Consider the following 22,359-nt stretch of genomic DNA (forward strand, 5'->3'; position numbering starts at 1 on the left):
ATGAATAACAGGAGGGCTTTCTATCTAAGGTGAGACCGTGAGCCAGAGGGAGTTCGGGTTAGAATATGAAAGTATGTTCAGGGGTTAGTAGCTAGAGACTAGACTGGCTAGAGCAATATGCCTGTAGAAAGCTGGATGAGATTGGAGATGTGCATGGAAAGCCTTGATTTCCATGAGGAGTTCAGACTTTCTTCTGGGGGCCTTCATTCCTTATTCCTTATTTATTTCCTGAGCACATATCCCGAGCTAAGCACTGTTAGAAGCTAGGGATACAGTAGGAAGCAAGAAACTCATAATCTGTGTCTCCCAAGGAGTTTATACCCTAGACTTATGGAACCAATAGATGGGCAGTTAGGAATTAAGAATATTTTGCCCTATATGAGGGCTGCGAAGGGGTCTATCAGGTATTCTGAGACCTTTGGGGAGGGACAGCTCATACAGACCAGAATTTCAACCAGGCAGAGGTAAGGAGGGAGAACCTTCAAGGCAGAGGATAGCAGGTGCAGAGGTGGGAAGACAAAGCCAGCCTGCTGCTGGCTATTTTGAAGCGGGTTTATTGAGTTCCTATTCTGTCTAGTTGGGCCTCCAACATAGCAGGGGAGACATACAGGAGATGGTTTCTGCCCTCCAAGTACTTAGTGTCTACTTAGAGAGAGATGCCTGAGAAACACCAAATAATTGACTCTATAAGTGAGAGTTTAGGAAAGAGAGGATTGAAGGAAGGCATGAAATGGTGTGAAGTCTTCTTCCTGGAAAAGTAAAGGCTTAAGCAGAAGTAGAGAGGCAGGCATGTGAGCAGAATATCGAGGGAGAAGGGTGGTCTGTGAGACCCACCTATTGAGATGAAAAGGATGCTGGTTACCTTGGAGCAGTAGCAAGAGGCAACAGTGAGTCCATGGGTCTGGGTCCTCGGGGACCCTGAGTAAGTTGCCTAAGCTCCTTAGACTTCAGTCTTCTCATACGTAAAATTAAGAACCTTGACCTCAGTGGTCCTTGAGGCCGTGTCTAGCTTTAAAGTCCAAGTATCTTGGGCTTTACCCTAGAGGCAGAGTGAGTCTTGGAGGGTTTTGGACCAGGGGAAGGACTTGACAGAATCAATGCACTAAGAATCTTAATTTGTCTTAGTTGTAGAAAATTAATGGGATAATTACTAACTTATGAGAAGTACAGTTTTTTACTAAAAATTTGAATCATGTTCTGATGTTTTTAAAACTGCCAAAGGCCCATCCTGATGTCCATTGGACATTGCCTTGTGACTTCTTCCTTTCTCAAAACGGCAAAGACACAAAATCTGTGGCCTAGAAAATGCTCATGAATGGTGAGAGGTTTAAAGGGTTCAGAACATGATTTACAAATACAAAATTGAATTTGTGAATCGTAAAAATTCCTTAACATTTTCAGGGAGACCTTGGAATTAGAAAATTTATGTCTTTGATTTTTGCAGTACCATTCCTAGGGTGGTAATGGCAGTGATGTCATAGAGACGATATGGGCGTGACTTCCTCCCAGATACGGGAATACTAAGCAGCTTGCCAGATGTGCCTTTGTCACATCCAGGACCAAAACTGCCTCAGCCTGGACCCCGCTAGAGGTCCCACAGAGATGACAGCTGGCCAAAGGCCTTGTTGGAATAGAACGTGGTCAGACCCTAAACGTAACCCATTTCTGCCATGTCTTTCTCCAACAGAAGTGTTTACCGTCAAGCCATGCATTTAGTTCTGCTTTTCAGACAAAGACTTGAAACCTTCATGTGTCAGACTGGAACTGAAGGTGGATCTTTGGAGAGTGTTAATGCCAAGAGGTGCTGGCCAGGTTGTCTGGATGCTGAGCTATGGTCTCCTGTTGGTGGGCCCCAGTCGTGTGGCTCCTGCCTGCATTGTCGGGTCCTACCAGGCTTGTCCCTCTGGTCTCTTTCTCTAAGTACATTGTGTTGGACAAGTGGGAAGGAACACCATGTTCAGTAATTACGCTACTTCAAATGGGGAACATTTGGGCTGATTTCAAATAACTGTTTTAGAGTAGACTGCAAATTTTGGTAACATTTACAAGGTCCTAATAACTCATAACCTGTAATCCTAGATGTTCCTCAATAGCTTTTCAATGGCTGAAGATGAACGTCAAGGCTAGGGAAAAGCTTCTTACCCTCCCTTTATGTGTTTGTGGTCTCAAACCCCACTAAACATCACCGAAACCATGGTAGGTATGTGGAAAGACTGCCCAGTGCAGAGTCAGGAGCGAACTCGTCCGGAGCAGAACAGCATCTGCTGGTACATTCGGGAGGAGTGGTTATTCCTCACCTGATTTTGCTTTGTCCTCCTAGGTCTGTTTTCTCTCGGCTTCTTAGTGTTTGTTTTCTTTAAGTAGATGATCACACAGAATGCGTTTTTTGACTGAGCTGTACAAAATCGATGAAGTTCCCAAAAGTCCTATGCATTTCTTGAGGGCAGCATGAGAACTGAAGTGCTTTTTTTTGTTTTGTTTTTTAAAGGGACATTGATTTGTGCTACCTGAAAATGGTTATTTATACTTTCAATTTGTTTGGCCCTCTGAGGACATCGTCCTTAAAAAGTTCTTTGTCATGGAAAGCTTAGCAAAGATTTAAATTTCAGCAAAAACAAAACCAAACCCTTGATTTTTCAGATGGTTGAGTTTTAGAAGCCCGGCTCTAGACTCTAACTGACAGTCAGGACATGCACAGTCAAGGTCTGGCTGACTTATCCATTTTGGAATCTCTGGTCCCTAGTGAAATGTTGAGAACTAAACAAGTTACCAAAAAATGGTTGTTGAAATAAATAGCACAGTTTTCCTGGGCAGATTAGGGACAAGTATACAAGTGCCAGATGCTTCCAAGATTCCATTATACTAGTATAACATTACATATAACTCCCTTCCTATCTTTTTAGGGAGTATATACTGAACATAATTTTAAATTGTCTTTCATGGCTCAGATGACCATTTTTAACTATAGCTATTGGTGATACGCTAAAGAGGTCACTGACCACGCAGGTGACCTAGGACCTGAGGCGGAGGAGAGATAGATCCCTTCTTTTTTTTTTGCATTTTTTTTTTAATACAGCAGGTCCTTATTAGTCATCCATTATTATATACACATCAGTGTACACATGTCAATCCCAATCGCCCAATTCATCACCTCCCCACCACTACCACTTTCTCCCATTGGTGTCCATACCTTTGTTCTCTACATCTGTGTCTCAATTTCTGCCCTGCAAACCAGTTCATCTGTACCATTTTTCTAGGTTCCACATATATGCGTTAATATACAATATTTGTTTTTCTCTTTCTGACTTACTTCACTCTGTATGACAGTCTCTAGGTCCATCCATGTCTCTACAAATGACCCAGTTTTGTTCCTTTTTATGACTGAGTAATATTTCATGTATACATGGGCCACATCTTCTTTATCCATTTGTCTGTCAATGGGCATTTAGGTCGCTTCCATGACCTAACTGTTGTAAATAGTGCTGCAGTGAACATGGGGGTGCATGTGTCTTTTTGAATTATGGTTTTCTCTGGGTATATGCTCAGTGGTGGGATTGCTGGGTCATATGGTAATTCTATTTTTAGTTTTTTAAGGAACCTCCATTCCCACCAACAGTGCAAGAGGGTTCCCTTTTCTCCACACCCTCTCCAGCATTTGTTGTTTGTAGATTTTCTGATGATGCCCATTCTGACTGGCGTGAGGTGATACCTCATTGTAGTTTTGATTTGCATTTCTCTAATAATTAGTGATGCTGAGCAGCTTTTCATGTGAGATCTCCCTTCTTTAAGAGCCCCCCATGTCTCTTTGTGAAAAGAGGTTTCTAAGAGAATTCATCTGCTCAACATATATTGCAGACCTACTGTGTGCCTGACCTGTGCCAGAGGGAATCTAGAGAGGAGTAATTAGGACATGGTCATGACCTTGGAAATTTGTCTGGTGAAAGAGACAGACACATAAACACCTAAGAGTGGAAGATGTGAGTGGCACAGTCATCCAGGCTGTGACAAAGTGTAGGAGAGCTCAGTGACCTTTGATTTGTCTGCACACAGCGGCCTCTGCCTTCACAGCCCTGGCATGTCCACACAGAGGCTGGCCTGCCCACCCCCAGTGCTGCAGCAACAACGGCACTGCTCAGGGCTCTCTGTGCAGCAGCTGCAGTGGGGCCATGAGCCTCTCCTGCTGCAGAGCTGCTGTTTCTTGGCTTCTGTCTGTATTCGGTCCTGCCTGCTTATCTTTGGTTTAGTTCCTAAGGAGAACTAAGCTGCCACAGTTTACCTCTCCTCTCTCTTTCCATCTCTTCTTTCTAGTCTCTTTTGCCTCTGCCCCTTTCTTCGTAAAGTTCATCACCATCCCGTTAAGTCATGATGATGGTGATGATGATGGCAGTAACTATCATGTACTGATTTTGTTACTCATTGCCAGGGGCTGTGCTAAGCACTTCACGTATATCGTCTCATCTGCTCCCCTCAGAATTCATGCAGTCTTATCACGTCTTGTAAACGAGAACCCAAGGCCCTGTGAAGTCAATAACTTGCCCAAAGCCACACAACTCCTTTCCTTTACAAAATCACAAAATGCTGGAGGTAATCTTTGCATCTCTAGAATTTTTATTGTTTGTGTGTATGTGTGTGTGTGTGTGTAACAGAGGGAGACTGAGTCCTTCACCAACAAAGTGGTTTTATCTGTTTGCTTTCTCTACGTTTTTGGGCCACTTCCAGAAATTGAGCTGTTCTGGTTGGAACTTGAAGGTTCTAGCAGGCAGAATTTCAGATGGCCAAGGCTTTCCCTTAGGGACACTCATTTCAGTGAACAGCTCTCAGTCCAGCAGGCAAGTGATGGGTTTACTCAATCACTGGGTCATTGCTGACTTCCTCTCAGACCTGGGATTGTGTGGCCTGAGGCAGAGCACTGGGAGAAAGAAAGCACTGTTAGGCCAGACTTTGCAGCAGTCTCTGATGGATGAGTTCATTTGTTTTAGTAGGGAGTGGAAAAAAGGAGGAAAGGGGTTATTGTGAGAGGAAAGAGGAACGCACGTTTAGATTTTGAGAGAAACACTTTTTCTAGTGTTCGCATCTTAGCAAAGTGTTACTACATTGCTTCGTTCAAAGTTGTTATAATTCTGAGGATATTAAACATACATGTACTCAAATATTAACACCAGAATCCACAAATAAAATAGCAGCAGGCTTTTCTTGTTTTTATACAATTCTCACGTTTGCTTCTAATGGTTAGTTTGGGTCATTTGTACCTTTTGTATCTGTTGGCCATATTTCTTTGTATCTACCACAGTAACCAGTTTAAGGCTGAGATACAAGTTTCTGCATTAAGTTTAGAGATTGAATTGAATCAGAAATGTGGACTACAGTAGCCTTGTATAAAAGCTGAGTCTTTGTAATTCAGTAAGGAAAACATCCCATGTCTTTTTTCCAGTGTGTGCATCAAGACAAAGGTGAGTGGCGTTCAGCTCTTGTCCTTAGCACCACGAAAGTAACGTCCAGATTTCCAAGGGATTAATCCAGCTGCAGTTCTGTTCTAGTTTATGTTGTTAAAGGGGATCAGCTGCTCAAGACTGACATGACATCTGTTTCACTGTCCTCCTCCTGGGTAAATGAGGGTCTCTTACCTGAGGGTCTCTTTCCAAGGGTCTGCGAAGAGTAGCACATTTGCTGGATGTTACTACATTTCTTGTTGCATAAAATAAAGCTGAGACAAGCACTAATTTAATTAGCTTGAAATATACTATGACTTTGAAGAACATCTCTGATCCCTTTTTTCCTTGCCATGTCCATTAGTCCTTGGAATTTTATTTTACTTTACTTTATTATGTTTATGATCTGTTAGCCGTGTCTGAATGCTGGCCCTTCAAAGGCAAGGAATCGTTATCTGTTCTTCACAATGCGTTTCAACACACAGGTCGCCCAGGATGTCCTTCATTGGCCATTCAGGAAGGATCATGACTTATCTGCTTAGATTAGAATCAAACTGTGCTTTTTTAAGTAACTAATACTTATTCTATTTACATGTTCTAGTCATTTCTTGATTTTTATTTTTTCCTTTCCAACTGTTTTCTCTCATTTTCTCCAGGGCCACATATGGGGCCAAACTGATTCTACCCAGTGCTCCTGAAAAGCCATGAGTCTGATAGGTAATGTCAGGCATCTGGCAGAGCAGAGAACAGAACATTACCTTGCATTTTATAAGTGCTTTGCGCAGCATTTCATAATCTACCTAGATTTTCAAAACAATCCAAAAAAAGAAGGAAAACAGCCGTTACTACTAGGATACTGACAAGGAAATCATATGGATTTGTCCCGAGTGACATGCTGAACCAGCAGCACAGCTGTCAAAAGATCCTGGTCATGGGTGTCTTGGTACAGAAGTTTCCCCACTGACGCAGGTTGGCAGCTTCCCGCAAATCCCCTTGGTATTCTGAGTCTTGGAGGTGGAAAAAGAAGGAGAACTCAAAAAGTCCACGAATATCCACCATTGGCCTTGATCACAGAGGAGCAAATCCAGAAACGGCCTAATTCTTCTGCGTAGGTTCACCCTGGTGTGGATGGGTGGCTTTAATCAAGATCTGGTATTTTCGTCTCTTGCCTTCACAGAAGTAGTGTCAGCCATGCATGAAGTGTGTGAACACATATAGGTAATACAAGAATAGAGTTTTCAGCTACAGGGTAAAGGCACCAAACTCCTAAGTCCTTAGCAGAAGAACAATTATTCCACAAGCTTTTTCTATCCAGCTCTCTATAAGAAACATTTAAAAATTTTATTTTTATCCATTAAAGGCAGAATAGAAAAGAGGAAATAAGAGAGCTAAGCCTTGTTCATTCTTTCACTTGATACACAATTGAAATCAACACCCTTGGGCCAAAACATAATAATCTTTAGACCTCATAGGGCTTCCTGAAATATTTTGGAAAAAAAAAATTTGCAAGTATATCCTAGTTGGGTAAGTGCTGAAACAAAGTTTCTAAATAAACCGAGTCTAGGTGAGAAATGGCCTTTTTATAAGTGGTAATTTCATCCTGAGCATCACTTGGACATAAGTTCAGGTAGGTCATAGAATAAAAGGAAGAGGCTCAGGGCTTCCCTGATGGCGCAGTGGTTGAGAGTTCGCTTGCCAATGCAGGGGACACGGGTTCGTTCTCCGGTCTGGGAAGATCCCACATGCCGCGGAGCGGCTGGGCCCGTGAGCCATGGCCGCTGAGCCTGCGCGTCCGGAGCCTGTGCTCCGCAAGGGGAGAGGCCACAACACTGAGAGGCCCGCGTACCGCAAAAAAAAAAAAAAAAAAATTGAAAAAGGAAGAGACTCAGAGGCAGCCCAGCCTTGGTACTGAGGCAGGCATGTAACCCTTGCGACCAGGGCTCAGCATCCCCACCCCCTTTCCAGTGCTCCTTCCACTTGTCGCCTTGTCTCCTCGTCCTCATACCTCACTGCGGAGACCCAACAAAAATGTATCATCTGGCATAGGACTTACTATTGTTATGTTTCGGGAGACACCTCTGTACAATTATTACTTGTGGAAGTGAGAGTTTTCCCATAAAGCAAGCAGAAGCAGATATTCCTGTTTCTTTGGCGTTAATAGCATATTGTCAATTGTCATGCCACCAAATGAGTGTGATACAAGGAATGAATATCTTCTGTGATGCCAGCAATTGCTGGGTGATAGGAAGATTTGACTTTTCCAGAGTATCCTCACGTCAAATGTGACATCTCTTTGTGTATTATCTTTAACATGCACAATGAAATGTGAAATGGTGTTAACAGTAGCCCAAGGATACCAAAGCTTCAAGATTAGGAATCACTTTCAGGCTGTCTTTCTTCTTCCCCCCAGTGGGCTGCTGTATTAACACTCATTACGGCGAAGCAGAACAGATGGGCAAACAGACTGATTAGTTATTTATATGTATATATTTTTCTCTGTGAAGCTTAGATGTTGGCTCTTTCTTCAGTAAAAGAAAGGAATTTTTAGATGTTGCCTTGTCTTGATTTCCCTTTTTAATCAAAGGAAGAAAGGGGGTACTTTGCTCCTGATCTAATAATAATGTGCCTATTATCCTTTTCTTAACTGCTGACCTCATAGCTCTCTGTACCCATTGCAATCAGAATTCGATTTTCTCCAACCCTCCAAGCTGCATGTGGTGTCTTCGTGTTCTTTCTGGCCTAGGATTTCTTTATGGAGTTTATCACTTTTAATTCATTTTTCAGAAGTGTCCTTCTTGACAAGGAAACTGTCTATAGTTTTTTTGGCTTTTCCATCCAAAATGAAAAAATACATGATTAATTGGTGGAAAGTGAAATTATCCATAATATTACATAAATAGAAATATTTTCCATAGCCTTTTTTAAGAAGGTCAGATATTGCTTTGATTTTTTCGTAAAACAGATTTTGCATATTTTATTCCTTCCCAATTTTATAAAAGTAGGTTTTTTGATGAAATTATGCTTCCAGTTCAAAAAGTTAAGGTAAAGAAAAAAGCCATCCACAGTTCCATTTCTGGATATATATATTCAAAGGAAATGAAATTATTATCTTGAAGAGATATCTGCACTCCCATGTTCATTGCAGCATTATTCACCGTAGTCAAGGTATGGAAACAAGTGTCCTTCAGTGAATGAATGGATCAAGAAAATGTGAGACAACACACACACACACAGAGGAATATTATTCAGCCTGATTATGAAAGAAATCCTGCCATTCCCAACTGTATGGATGAACCTGGAAGGAATTAAGCTAAGTGAAATAAGCTAGACAGAATCTTATATGTAGAATCTTAAAAATAAAAAAGTCAAACTTACGGAAACAGAGAGTAGAATTGTGGTCACCAGAGGCTGGGGAGTGGGAAAAATAGGCAGAGGCTGGTAAAAGGGTACAAACTTTTAGTTATAAGATGAATAAGGTCTGAGGTATAACATGGTGACTGTAGTTGATAACACTGTATTGTATAATTGAAAGTTGCCAAAAGAATAGAACTTGTGGATGCATCAAAAAAAAAAAAGTAAATATGTGAAGGGATACATGTGTTAATTAACTTGGTGGGAATCCTTTCACAATGTATATCGTATATCGAATCATCCTGTTGAATATATTATATTGCAGTTTTGTCAGTTATTCCTCAAAAAAGCTGAAAAAATAAAAAGAAACCCATCTGCACTGGAAAAAAGCCATCATAAATCCATAATCTTTTCTTATAAAAGGGCAAATGTATCACACATATATAACATGCATAAAAAAGTAATGGACTTACTAGTATACAGAAAAGAACTTCCTCAGGTTATAATGTGAAGTGTCCTGGAACAATAATTCCCCTTAGGATATCTAAAATAGTACGCAGAGTCTAGAGGCATAGTGTAAGGAGAGGAGGGATAAACGTGCACAGTTGAAGGTTTTTTAGTCTTTTGGAAAAATTTTGAATTGGATTTACAGATTTGCTAATGTATTTTATCGAAGCAAGAAAATTATTCTATAAAGATGGCACTGTATGAGGTTAATGCATAGCATTATGAAGGGACTACAGCTTCTAATTTCATGATATAGGATAATATAGCCGTATAGCCACTTGGGGAGATTTTTACACAAAGCCGTGGGCTATTAATTGGAGCCTGTGTTTTTGAGGTGCCCAGTGATCCTATCATATAGATTATTTAGTTTTAAAAAATCATCCTCAGTGGGACTTGGTATTAGAAGATTCCATCAAACATCAAAGAGATGCTTCAGTTTAATTCTCACACTGTGATCTGTGACTTCAGAAATAGCATGCTGTTAATAACAATATGTGAGAACGAGACTCAGATCTTCTTGTTGCTTTCGGTCTCTGTATGCTCATTTGCACCCTCAGTTACCTCTCTAAGTGGGCTGGTTTCAGGGAGGTGAATGAATAGATGATGTGGGAGTTGGGAGAGAAAAGCTGAGCAAAACTAATGGAAAAATGGAAGCTAAAGAAATATGCTCGAATTTATGTGAAGGATAGTAGAAACTGAAGGGAAACTTGCTTGAGCAGATGATGGTGGCAGTAATTAGGGGTACGTTTCTGAAGGTCTCCTCAATTTGAGGTCTCAGTTAGATTGAGGTTAATTAAGAGAATTTTCAGTAGAAATGAAACCTTGGCATTACATCAGGCTATAAAAGAGATGCAGTTCAGAAGTGTTTTAATGATGTTTATTCAGCTATGTTCGGGACTCAAACTCAACCTTTCTTGACATTCCCAATCTCGAGGCTGAATCAGGTGCCTGTGGGGTGAACTACCCTGTCATCCTATATTTAACCGGCAGTTGCTGTACCACATTGTTGTGAAACTGGTCTTTCTCACGATCACCTTTCTCTGAGTGTTCATATTCTATGGGGATGGTTGGGGAGGACACTGTATCTTGTCCTGTTTATCTCTATATACCCAATGTCTGCCAAAAACGTGTCTGTCGGTTTAGTAGTTTTCAGTAAATATCTATTGATTAAATGAATGAATGAATGGACAATTGTTTATGTGCAGAATCCAAATGACATAGTAAAAAACTTTCCGCAGTGATCAGTGGTAAATTTTGAGAGCTGGAGATCCTCTGCCTCTCAGATAACTTCATAATTATCTCCTTCGAAATGGGCAAAATATTAAAATATATTTCTGTCAAGGTTGTAAAACTTGAAAACCTCACTCTTAAAATTAACTTACTGCTATAAAATACATAATGTGTGTGTTTCAAAAACAAAACCTACACCTAATTGTGATTTGGAGAGAACTCACATTGAGTGATAGTACTTTTTTTTTTTTTTGGTACGTGGGCCACTCACTGTTGTGGCCTCTCCCGTTGCGGAGCACAGGCTCCGGACACGCAGGCTCAGCGGCCATGGCTCACGGGCCCAGCCGCTCCGCGGCATGTGGGATCCTCCCGGACCGGGGCACGAACCCGTGTCCCCTGCATCGGCAGGCGGACTCTCAACCACTGCGCCACCAGGGAAGCCCCGAGTGATAGTGCTTTTTAAAAAATATAATTAAATGAAGACTTCTCAAGTCATCACTTGAATTGGACGTGTCTAATCAGAATCGCGTCTAATCTGCTTATTAACATGCCTCTCACTTCCATGCCTGAATAATAGAGAAGTCCTTTGAAAAGGTTTTTTATGTTTTATTTTTGTTTGCCTGCTGCAGTGTGTTTGATTTTCATGTGATTTCAACTTTTTTTTTTATTCAAGTAAGATTTGTTGCTACAAACAGAACTTCTAAAACAGAAGAAACAGTGCACAGTGCTTTTCGGGAATAGCAAAGAGTAATTCACGTCTTAGATTCTTACATTAACTTCTTGGGTAGATTGTGAGGCTGTCAGTGTGAAATAGGAATGAGGAACAGAAAAGGAAGAGGACTCCCAGAGAGGAGGGTTGTAAACTGTCTCTGGATTCCTACTGTCCTTCTGGATTTTGCCAGAGTTTCCCACTCTCCTTCCTGTTTTTACTTTGTTTATTCTGAAGAGGCGGCAACAGACTGGGAGGGGAGGCGAGGTTTCCCCTCTCACTTCGGGTTGCTCTGCGGTGTACCGTGTACGTGTGAGGCGGTTTTCCCACATTCCTTTTGGAAAAGTAAGGAATTCATTCTGGGAGCCCACACCTGTCACCTTACGTGGTGATGCTGAAAGGGAACGAGGGAGATGGGCCAAGCGGCAGCAACAACAGCCCTTAGCAGCCACCTGCTTACAGAGGAGTTTTCTCCCTTCTGCCTTCAGAACTGATTCCTCTCTCCTATCCTTCTTGTCTCATATTTCAGCGCTGTTTCTTTAAAAACTGTAGTAGGTCAACAGAGCGGATTTCAGCACTACTAATTTAATGTCTCTCAAAGTGTGCTCAAATTTGGATCAAATGGACTTCCTACATCTTAGGAGGTTTTATAGTTTATCTTTAAAGTTGGATAAAGTTAGCAAGGCCTCCTCCAGGGCCTTCACAAGCATCAGCAGTGCAGTCCTCTTCCCTGCCCCGCCCCGACCTTGACCCCTCTGAACACACACACACACACACACACACACACACACACACACACACACACACATATATATCCACCACGCACTTTCAAGTTCCAGTGTCTTAGCTCCGGCAGTTCTTCACATCTGGATGATGGTACTCTCCTTTCAACCTGGCAAGTTTCTACCAAACGTTAAGACCCTACAGAATATCACTTCTTTTAATTCCTGCCTTTTCCCAGTCATCATTTAATCTGCTTCCTTGAATTCTACATTGCCATAGATTCCTGTGAATCATTTATTGTGGCACTTATACACTGTATTGTGTAGGTTAAAAAAAAAAAGTCAGCACATCTCCCCCATCTGGCCCAGGAGCTCTACAGACGAATATGAGTAGACCATCAGTGGAAATACTGTAGCTTTAATGACATTGCTGCTAACTATCATCTGAATAGTTGTGTGTGTGTTTTCCATATAGCTTTAAAAATGGGAAAATGTGTTAACATGAGGTTACCTAATAGTGTTGAGAAACTGATAGGCATTAACTAGGAAAAAAGTCATTCTTGTTTGTAAAACTTTACCAACTAACCCTATACTTTCTGTTAATGATTTTATGTAACCAGTGATAGAAACTAGTCTGGAGAACTATACAAAGACATGGTTAGTATTATAGCCATTGAGTTGATGTTGAAATTTGTATTTGCGTGGCTTGATTTAAGATCATTACCTGTGTTATCTAAGTTCATTTATTAGATTGATTTAGAATTATCTTTTAGTATTGGGCTAATTTGAAAATTTCCCTTTGCTGAGGTTAGGTGGTTTAAATGATAGAATTTCTGTGTCCATAGATGTGGTCAATGCTCTAGGAAGGAGGGCTTAGGGGCACCAATTTTGTTGGAAGAGAAAACTTGCAGCTGCCTTTGGGTAGCACTGTTCTTGACACTGAGAAACGTCAGCTGTTCCTAAAGCGGAGAGGAGAGTAGTGGAATATGGGTGCTGATGAAGATTAAGAGGGTGGCTTGGCAGCTTCTTTTGCTCTGCCTTGGGTGTGAGGGGTAAGGGCCTGTGTTACAGTGGGATGGATGGAGATGAAGGCATCGGTAGATGTTTCAAAGTGAACGTCTACAAGACTGGAATGGCTCGATAAGGATGATGAAAAAATAAAATAAATAAAAATGAGCAACCTGAGCATGACACACCTTGAGAGTTTGGATGGTGACCTTGAGCGGGGCAGGGGAAGGTAAATTCACTCCAGTTAACTAGGGGATTATCTCCTTTGTGGTTTATCCATAAATGCGCTTGCAGCCTTTAGTAGAGGTCAAACAGAGGCATAAAGGCTCTGAAAGAGGTGGAAGAGCACCTCATTTTCTTCCCTTCATATTCCTACATCTGCTCAGTCCTTAAAGCATTCAGCTAACTAAGCAGAAAATTGACAAAAAGTACATTCAAGTCCCTTCCCCTATCTCCTTCCTTCCCAAACAGTATTGCCTCAAGTAAAATAAAGTATTGAATCATTTATGGAACCCACTGGAAATGCTAGCCCATGTTCCAACCCACCTCCTCCTGGCAAAATCTGAGGAGCTAGGAAGAGCTGGCCTGTGTGCAGGACAGGATGAGGAGGTTGGAGGACTTTTCCCAGCCTCTGGAACTCGATGGATCTCATCAATGTCCTTTCCTCCCTCTGAAGCTTTTAGAGATTCCAGAACATTAGCAGACCTATATAGCCCATTAAGTTTGTGTGTGGCAAGTAGGAGTGCTCAAATATTTATTTGAATAAATAAATAGAAATTTTGTAGCTCCTCAAAAAGTCCAGCCATATCTAGAGTCTGTCATACAGAGTGAAGTAAATAAGCAAGAGAAAAGCAAATACCGTATGCTAACACATATATATGGAATCTAAAAAAAAAAAAAAAGGTTCTGAAGAACCTAGGGGCAGGACAGGAATAAAGATGCAGACATAGAAAATGGACTTGAGGACATGGGGAAGGGGAAGGGGAAGCTGGGATGAAGTGAGAGAGTGGCATGGACATATATACACTACCAAACGTAAAATAGATAGCTAGTGGGAAACAGCTGCACAGCACCGGGAGATCAGCTCGGTGCTTTGTGACCACCTAGAGGGGTGGGATAGGGAGGGTGGGAGGGAGATGCAAGAGGGAGGAGATATGGGAATATATGTATATGTATAGCTGATTCACTTTGTTATAAAACAGAAACTAACACACCATTGTAAAGCAATTATACTCCAATAAAGATGTTAAAAAAAAAAGTCCAGCCACAGAACACTCTAAGACATAAATCACAGTGAGATCCTTTTTGACCCACCTCCTAGAGGAATGGAAATAAAATCAAAAATAAACAAATGGGACCTAATGAAACAAAATCTTTTGCACAGCAAAGGAAACCATAAACAAGACGGAAAGACAACCCTCAGAATGGGCGAAAATATTTGCAAATGAAGCAACTGACAAAGGCTTAATCTCCAAAATATACAAGCAGCTCATGCAGCTCAATATCAAAAAAACAAACAACCCAATCCAAAAATGGGCAGAAGACCTAAATAGACATTTCTCCAAAGTAGACATACAGATTGCCAAAAAACACATGAAAAGATGCTCAACATCACTAATCATTAGAGAAATGCAAAGCAAGACTACAATGAGGTATCACCTCAAACCTGTCAGAATGGCCATCATCAAAAAATCTGCAACCAGTAAATGCTGAAGAGCATGTAGAGAAAAGGGAACCCTCCTGCACTGTTGGTGGGAATGTAAACTGATACAGCCACTATGGAGAACAGTATGGAGGTTCCTTAAAAAACTAAAAATAGAACTACCATATGACCCAAGAGTCCCACTGCTAGGCATATACCCTGAGAAAACCATAATTCAGAAAGATAGATGGGGCTTCCCTGGTGGCACAGTGGTTAAGAATCCGCCTGCCAATGCAGAGGACATAGGTTCGAGCCCCGGTCTGGGAAGATCCCACATGCCATGGAGCAACCAAGCCCATGCGCCACAACTACTGAGCCTGTGCTCTAGAGCCCGCGAGCCACAACTACTGAGCCCGTGTGCCACAACTACTGAAGCCTGCACACCTAGAACCCGTGTTCTGCAACAAGAGAAGCCACCACGATGAGAAGTCCTCACACTGCAACAAAGAGTAGCCCCTACTCGCTACAACTAGAGAAAGCCCATGTGCAGCAATGAAGACCCAATGCAGCCAAAAATAAATGTATATAAAATAAACAAACAAGTAAAAAAAAAAAAAAAAGATGTACCACAATCTTCATTGCAGCACTATTTACAATAGCCGGGACATGGAAGCAACCTAAATGTCCATTGACAGATTAATGAATAAATAAGATGTGGCACATACATACAATGGAATATTACTCAGCCATAAAAATGAACGAGATTGAGTTATTTGTAATGAGGTGGATGGTCCTAGAGTCTGTCATACAGTGAAGTAAGTCAGAAAGAGAAAAACAAATACCGTATGCTAACGCACATATATGGAATCTAAAAAAAAAATGGTACTCATAAACTTAGGGGCAGGACAGGAATAAAGATGCAGACATAGAGAATGGACTTGACACGGGGAGGGGGAAGGTTAAGCTGGGATGAAGTGAGAAAGTGGCATGGGCATATATACACTACCGAATGTAAAATCAATAGCTAGTGGGAAGCAGCCGCATAGCACAGGGAGATCAGTTTGGTGCTTTGTGACCACCTAGAGGGGTGGGATAGGGAGGGTGGGAGGGAGACGCAAGAGGGAGGGGATATGGGGACATATGTATACATATAGCTGATTCACTTTGTCATACAGCAGAAACTAATACAACATTGTAAAGCAATTATATTCCAATAAAGATTAAAAAAAAAAAAGTCCAGCCACGTGTTGTGCAGGACACAGGCCTTCTGACCTTGATTTTCAAGCGGGAGTCAGATGAGAGTGACCCATGCTGCATTTCCTTCTTCAGCGCCTGGCCGCACCCCAGTCCAGTGGGGTCGGGCGGGAATCACCACGGAGACTGAGACACTGGCTTCGTGTCCCACATTCTGATCTAGCGCTCTCTTCTTGCAGGTGCGCACATTTTGACCGACTGAGCAAGAAGGTGGATTTTCCTGGTGTCTAAAGAGAAGAAAATGTCCCCGTGTCTGTAGAGATGCTTTGCAGTTCAGCCCGGCTGAAGCTGACCGAATGAGACTATGGGCTGTGCCTCTGCGAAGCATGTTGCCACTGTTCAAAATGAAGAGGAAGCCCAGAAAGGGAAGAACTACCAGAATGGAGACGTGTTTGGTGGTAAGTGCAGTTGAATTTCATCCTCGGCCCCTCCCTCCAGGCCTTTCATGTGAACAATTGCAGTGTTCCTGTGTTCTGTTTGCTGGGGGGCGGGGCGGGATGCAGGGGTGATGGGGGTGGAGTGTGGGTAGAGGGCTGATGAGAGATGATAAAAATCAAGGCAGATCTTTTACATTGGACAGTTTTCATCATAATTTATACTTAGAAGACTTTGAGGAGGATCTTGGAGGTTTTATGCAGAGCTCACATTTAAATCAAGCTTTGAAGAACTAGTAGGACATAAACAGGTGCATGGGACAGTGGCCACAGGGTGTCCTGGTCCAGAACTGTAGGACTGAGCACATGGAGGTCCAAAAGCGGGCAAGGATTTATAATGGAGGGAATGACATTGTTTTTCGGAGTTTATTATAAGTTTACAAGGAATTACTCTTTCTGTGAATTAGAAATTCTCGGTTTCAAAAACACAATTACAGTGAACTTAGAAATCTTCTTTTAACCATCCTGTGATGATTCATAGTGACTTGAGACTATCTAGTGCAGAGGTCACAGACTGCCAACCCATGGCCGCATCTGGTTTACAAATATATTTTCTTTGGCCCCCAGAGAATTTTAAAATAAAAAAGCAAGGCGGCCTTTAAAAATCAGGATGTTTCACACAAAACCCCACATTTCTTGAGAAGGTCTGACAACACTGATTTTCCATTTCCTTAGGCAACAGTTGGTGGAACGGGGTAGCAGTTGCCGGTTCAGTCAGAGTATGGCCTCCAGTAAATGGCTGAGCCCTCCCCGTGAACGCACATCAGGCCCAGTTCACTCACTGACGTTCCATGCCTGTCCACTTACAGCCTTTTGAGTTTGCCTAATCTTGAGTTTGTCCTTTGGAAGATCAATGATTACCCTGATGCAGGGTGGCTATGGGTTTGTACAAAATTCCAGTTAGTCCAGGCAGATGAAGCAGTTTTTGCTGAATTACTTTAACAATAATACCCAAGATGACTTTTTCATGGTACTTTTATTCATAAAAGCACCCCTACATCTCTTATTCAATAAAGAACCTCGTTGCAATGATGTTTACATGTCAACAACTCAAGTTGCACTATTCAGTCTCTGTCAAGGAATTCTACTGCGTTTCAATCTCTAATTTTTGATCCATTGCATTGGTTGTTTCAGTCCCCTGGGGAAGAATTGGGAACAATGTGGAAGGGGTAATGCTCTGTTACAAGTGGACTCATGTATATGGACGGAGGAAGATTTCATTTTGTTTTAAGGAGATGTATTTGTTGCCTGGAACCAATTTGCTTCTAGTGGTCACTACCAATAGAAACAAGAACTGTGGAGAAGAGGGACATATGAGCATCTTAATAAAGTAGAATCCAGCTCTTTGAAACAACACCTTCTGGGAAAACAGCTAATGGGAACTAGAGTCATTACTGTTACTCTCAAACACTTAACTTTTAAGAGGAAATAATCTAATATCAGGGATTTGTTTAAATTAACTTCTATGTGAGGTTCTGTGTCATTGTCATTTTTGTAATTAGAGCTACCACTTATGGAGCCTTCACCATATGTCAGACACCAAGAAGCATTTACATTCATTTTCATGTTGAATTTTCACAGCAATCCTGTGAAATCTGTGCCATCTTAATTTTACAGATTTGGAAGCTGGAGCACAGTGTGACGAGCTGATCCAAAGTTACTCAGCTACTAAGCGGTAGAATCAGATGTCTCAGACTCCAAAGTCCACATTTCTTTCTCAGTGTCATTTCCTGCTGCCTCCCATCCGTCACTCATTCTTTAATGCGAAAAAGTATTCACTGGCCGGTACACGGTGTGTCAGACCCTTTGCTAAATGCCATGGAGGATACAGAGATAAACCTTGCTTTCTAGGAGTTCGTAAGAGGATGAAGAAGTGTTATGAGGCAGAATAAGCCAAATACCAGAAAAGGAAAAGACATACACATCATGATAAGAATCAGAGGGTTGAGAGACTGCCTTAAAAGGTGGGATCAGAGCAGATTTCTTATAGAGGTGACAGCTGACCCTGGCCCTAAAGGACTGGAGAATCTAAACCTGTCGGATGAAGGATGTGGGAAGGAAGTAGATGAGGAAAGCCTAGACGTGATGTGACCCATATTCAAGAATTACAAGTAATCCAGTTCGAATGTAATATAAAATATAAGTGAGAGGGAATTGGGTACAAAACTAAGTTAGAGTTAAATTATGGAGAATGTGGAATACCAAATTACAATCTGTAGAAAGGTAACCTTAGATTTGTGAGAGCAAAAATTTAGTGATATTCAGTATATTGTATTAATATTTTGCTTGTCAATGAGACCATCTAACCATTCATTTGCTAATATGGTTACAACTTTTATAGCTAAGAAGACGTTCTGTTGTTCTAAAGTACCATGTGTAGTTTGCAAACGTTAGCATCTAATAAAGGAGTCTTGTATTAGTCAACTATTGCTGGGTAATAGACAGCCTCAAGATCTTAGTGGCATTCCACAATAATCATGTCTTTCTTGATCACGAGTTGCTTGGTCAGCTGGAGTGGCTCTGCTCCATGTCTCTCTCAGCTTCCTCCTGGGACCAGTGAGCCAAGGGGGGTATGCTCTTCTTTTGCAAAAGGGTAAAATTACAAGTGATACCCATGATGCCTCTTAAGCTTAGGCTTAGACCTGGCACACTGTCACTTGCACCCACATTTTACTAGCCAAATCAAGTCACATGAACAGGCTCGAAGACAAGGGGCAGAGAAGTCCATCTGACCACAGCACATTCATGGCAAGGGTATGGATGTAGAGAAGGGTCAAGAATTGGGGCTAGTAATTCAGTCTACCCCATGCCTGCCCAGTCATTGCTGTCTGTGTGGCTCCATGCCATAAAGTGCACTCAAGGCCTCTGCCAGCTTCTCTTCATCCTCCTGGTACTCACACTGAAGTTTCATTCACTCCAGCATTCATCATCTTGTTACTCTTTCTTACATCAGCATTTGCAGGTTTGTGGCATTGTGTTAGATAAAGCAGGAATACAGGGAGGGAGAGAGCTTCATGTACCAGTCCAGGGAGTTTTCCTAGCCCTACAGGGTTCTGGGAGTAGAATTGTCAGAATCCATTGTGAACGTCAGTACCAGTATCCTAGATGTTACTGAATGCTAGAGTTTGAATATGACAAGAGAAGGTCCTATCTGTTTCTCTACTTGAATTAGTTTGCAAGCAGTAGTCTACAAAATCCCAATAGAACCACAGATGGTCACAGATGAATGGTAGATCTGGCTCACTTTTAGCCATTTGATATCTTTTGTCACCCATTGTTTCAGTGATCTATTATCACATAGCAAAAGACTCCAAACTTAGCAGCACTGATTTATTATTTTTCCCAATTCTGTGGGGTGGCTAGAGTTCATCTGCTGCTGTTTTTTTTTTTTTGCCTGGGCTCAGCCATGCAGCTGCATTCAGCTGGGAGCTCAGCTGGGCTCGACTGACCACGATGGCTTCAGACCTCTCTCCCTCTGGGTAGTCAAATTTTCATGTGGCAGCTAGCTTCCAAGAGAGGAAGTAGAAGCTTCCAGGCCTCTTAAGACCTGGGTTTGAAAGTACAAGAATGTTATTTGTGCCGTGTTCTGTTGAGCAAAGCAAGTCACAAGACCAACCCAGAGTCAGGGGAGCACAAAGGCTCTCCATCTGTTGAGTCTGTGCCTATAGGGAGGGGAAGAACTGCTGGGAGCTGTCTTTGGAGATGGGTTACCACACCCATTGATAGAGGCAATGAGAACTCATGACTGGATTGTATTCCAAGCTGGACAGTTACATTCTGCTTTCTAAATCACGCCTCTATTTTCCACCGAATAAAATGGCCTCATTCACTTTTCAAAAGCTTAATGCTTGAAAGACGTTATTACCACATGTTGAAGAGCTGACCAGGTCTGTGAAAGGTGGCACATTTGGGGATAGCTCTGAAGTATATGTCTCTGAGTGTGTGTACACACACACATTCGATCCTTTTCCTAAAAGTGTTAATTTAATTTCATAGCTTCTAAGGACATGGCTGGGAAGCGTTGATAAGCAGTGTGTTTTTACAAATAGTAATTTCCATTTATATGAAGCATTTTGGTCTCTGTGATATTTTGGTTATTTAGGAGATGATGCCAAAAGCTCAGCTTCCCTCTACACCGGTGCTGAATTGAACCTCAGAGACAGATTTTTGGGTGAAGTAGGAAAGGATAGCTTTATTACTTTGCCAGGCAAAGGGGGACACAGCGGGCTCCTGCCTCGAAAAACTATATGTCCCCACTTGGAGAGGATAGTGAGAAGTTTTATTGTAATGGTTCAAAGAGGGCATGATGAGCTTGTGGACATTCTTCTGATGGGTTGGGGGTGAGGTAAGTAGGAGTCAGCATCATCAACCTTCAGGTTCCAACTGGTCTGGGGTCTACATGCTTGTGGGTAGTGTACCATCATTAACTTCTCCCACCTGGAGGGGGTTTCAGTATTTGCAAAACAGCTCAAAGATGTTGTTTGTATCCCTTGATGGGGAGCCAGGACCTTGCCCCAAGGCTGCACTGTTGTTTCTCTTGACTGTTTGTTTCTCCCTGGTCTCACATCCCCTCCCTTCCCTAAATAACAACTGTTTGCCCACTGGGACTCAGGGAAGGTCATGGAGGCTGAACGAAGGCTCCTTCCTGTACTCAAAGAAATAGGGGAAACAGAAAGGCTTTGTGCCCAGGAGCCCCACAGGGCCCTGCTCGGTATCAGAGACCCACCACTCAAAATGTGTGGAACAGAATTGCTATAGAATATTCCACCATTGAGGATTAACTGACAAATGGGCATCTTGACTCCTAGATTTCATAGACTTCGGGAGATCATTGACAAGGAACTTTATCACGGACGTTGACCTATAGACTTTCTTTCTACTTTAAGTATAGGAGCATAAAAAGTTTCAGATCTAAAGTTGTGTCTCATTTCTGTGGCCCTTTCAGAAGTAAAAGCTGGGCCAGAAAGCTCCATCTCCAGATTGGAATTTTCCTTCCCTCAGTGGTTAGGGCACATGTGAAAAGTGATCAGCATATCTGCTGAGGTCATTCAGAGGACAACTGAGCAGATTGCCAAGACCAGCTTGCATAAAGTAAGTGACCAACAGGCTCAAGTTATCAGGAACTAGTAAGGCAAGTTCTAAGAAAAGCCAGGTGCTTATTGGATTTCTTTCAACCATCATTCACTTAGACTATTAAAGTAGGTGCACAAAACAGATTCAGGTCTTATTAGGGAAATTTTCATATCCAACCTGAGATCATTATCTCTTCTGCTGCCCATCCCCAAGGGGGGAAACTCTTAAGTTATATTGACTTTCCTATTTGCGTGAAGGTCGCCATCATTCTTCCAGTAACGTAGACTTTAATCTTGCAGAGGCTTTAAACTTGAGGCCTTTGTCTCTCCCAGTTCCCAGACCTGTGAATCTCACTCTCTCCTAGCATCGCTTTTCCTACCACCAGCATAGTTTAGGCTGTTATAAGTCCATAACCCAGAATAACGCAGTGTCCTCTGAGCTGATGCTCCATTAGCCCTCTTTGTTGTTTGTTTGCTTCTTTGCTTTTGTTTTTAACTCTCAATTTTTTTGCACCCTTGCAGATGGTAGCAAGTTTTTCTGAAGTACTCCTTTGTCGATGTTAATTCTCCTGCACTCAGTTCTTAGACAGTAAAATCCTAAATCAAGACCTCTGACGATGGCTCTTACCCTCTTACCCACCTTGGCAGCCTTGTTTCATACTCTGTCCCTCATGTTTCCCTGTTCTTCAGCCAGAGGGACGGCTCACCCTGTGACCACTTTGTACGCCTGTGTTCTCCAGGTCAAATACACCATGACCTCTGCTTGGCATGGGCCCTTTCTCCTGTGTTCATCTCTTTAAATCCTGCTCTTTTTCCAAACTTGCATAAAGCTTTCCTAATAACTTCAGAAAGAATCTCTTTCCTGCCATCCCAGAGTACATTTTTACATACTTATGTATTTGGTTTATTTGCTTATATGTTTAATCTCATTATTTGTGTGTGTGTGTGTGTGTGTGTCCTCTGTCTTATGAGCTGCAAAAAGCCCCTGGAGGAAGGTACTG

The 22,359-nt window shown here is 42.0% G+C and overlaps 1 protein-coding gene across 2 annotated transcripts in view; it reads left to right on the plus strand.

The window, feature by feature from the left end:
• The window catches only part of C1H1orf21 (chromosome 1 C1orf21 homolog), a 372,503-nt gene that overhangs the window by 210,175 nt on the left and 139,969 nt on the right, over nucleotides 1-22,359 (plus strand). For both annotated transcript variants that reach the window (XM_065893774.1, XM_065893784.1), the window contains one exon: nucleotides 16,032-16,250. In XM_065893774.1, the coding sequence (XP_065749846.1) occupies nucleotides 16,157-16,250 (94 nt within the window). In that variant the 5' untranslated portion in view covers nucleotides 16,032-16,156. The remainder of the gene's footprint in view (nucleotides 1-16,031; nucleotides 16,251-22,359) is intronic.

Source organism: Phocoena phocoena, chromosome 1 (assembly GCF_963924675.1).
Source record: "Phocoena phocoena chromosome 1, mPhoPho1.1, whole genome shotgun sequence".
NCBI lineage: Eukaryota > Metazoa > Chordata > Mammalia > Artiodactyla > Phocoenidae > Phocoena > Phocoena phocoena.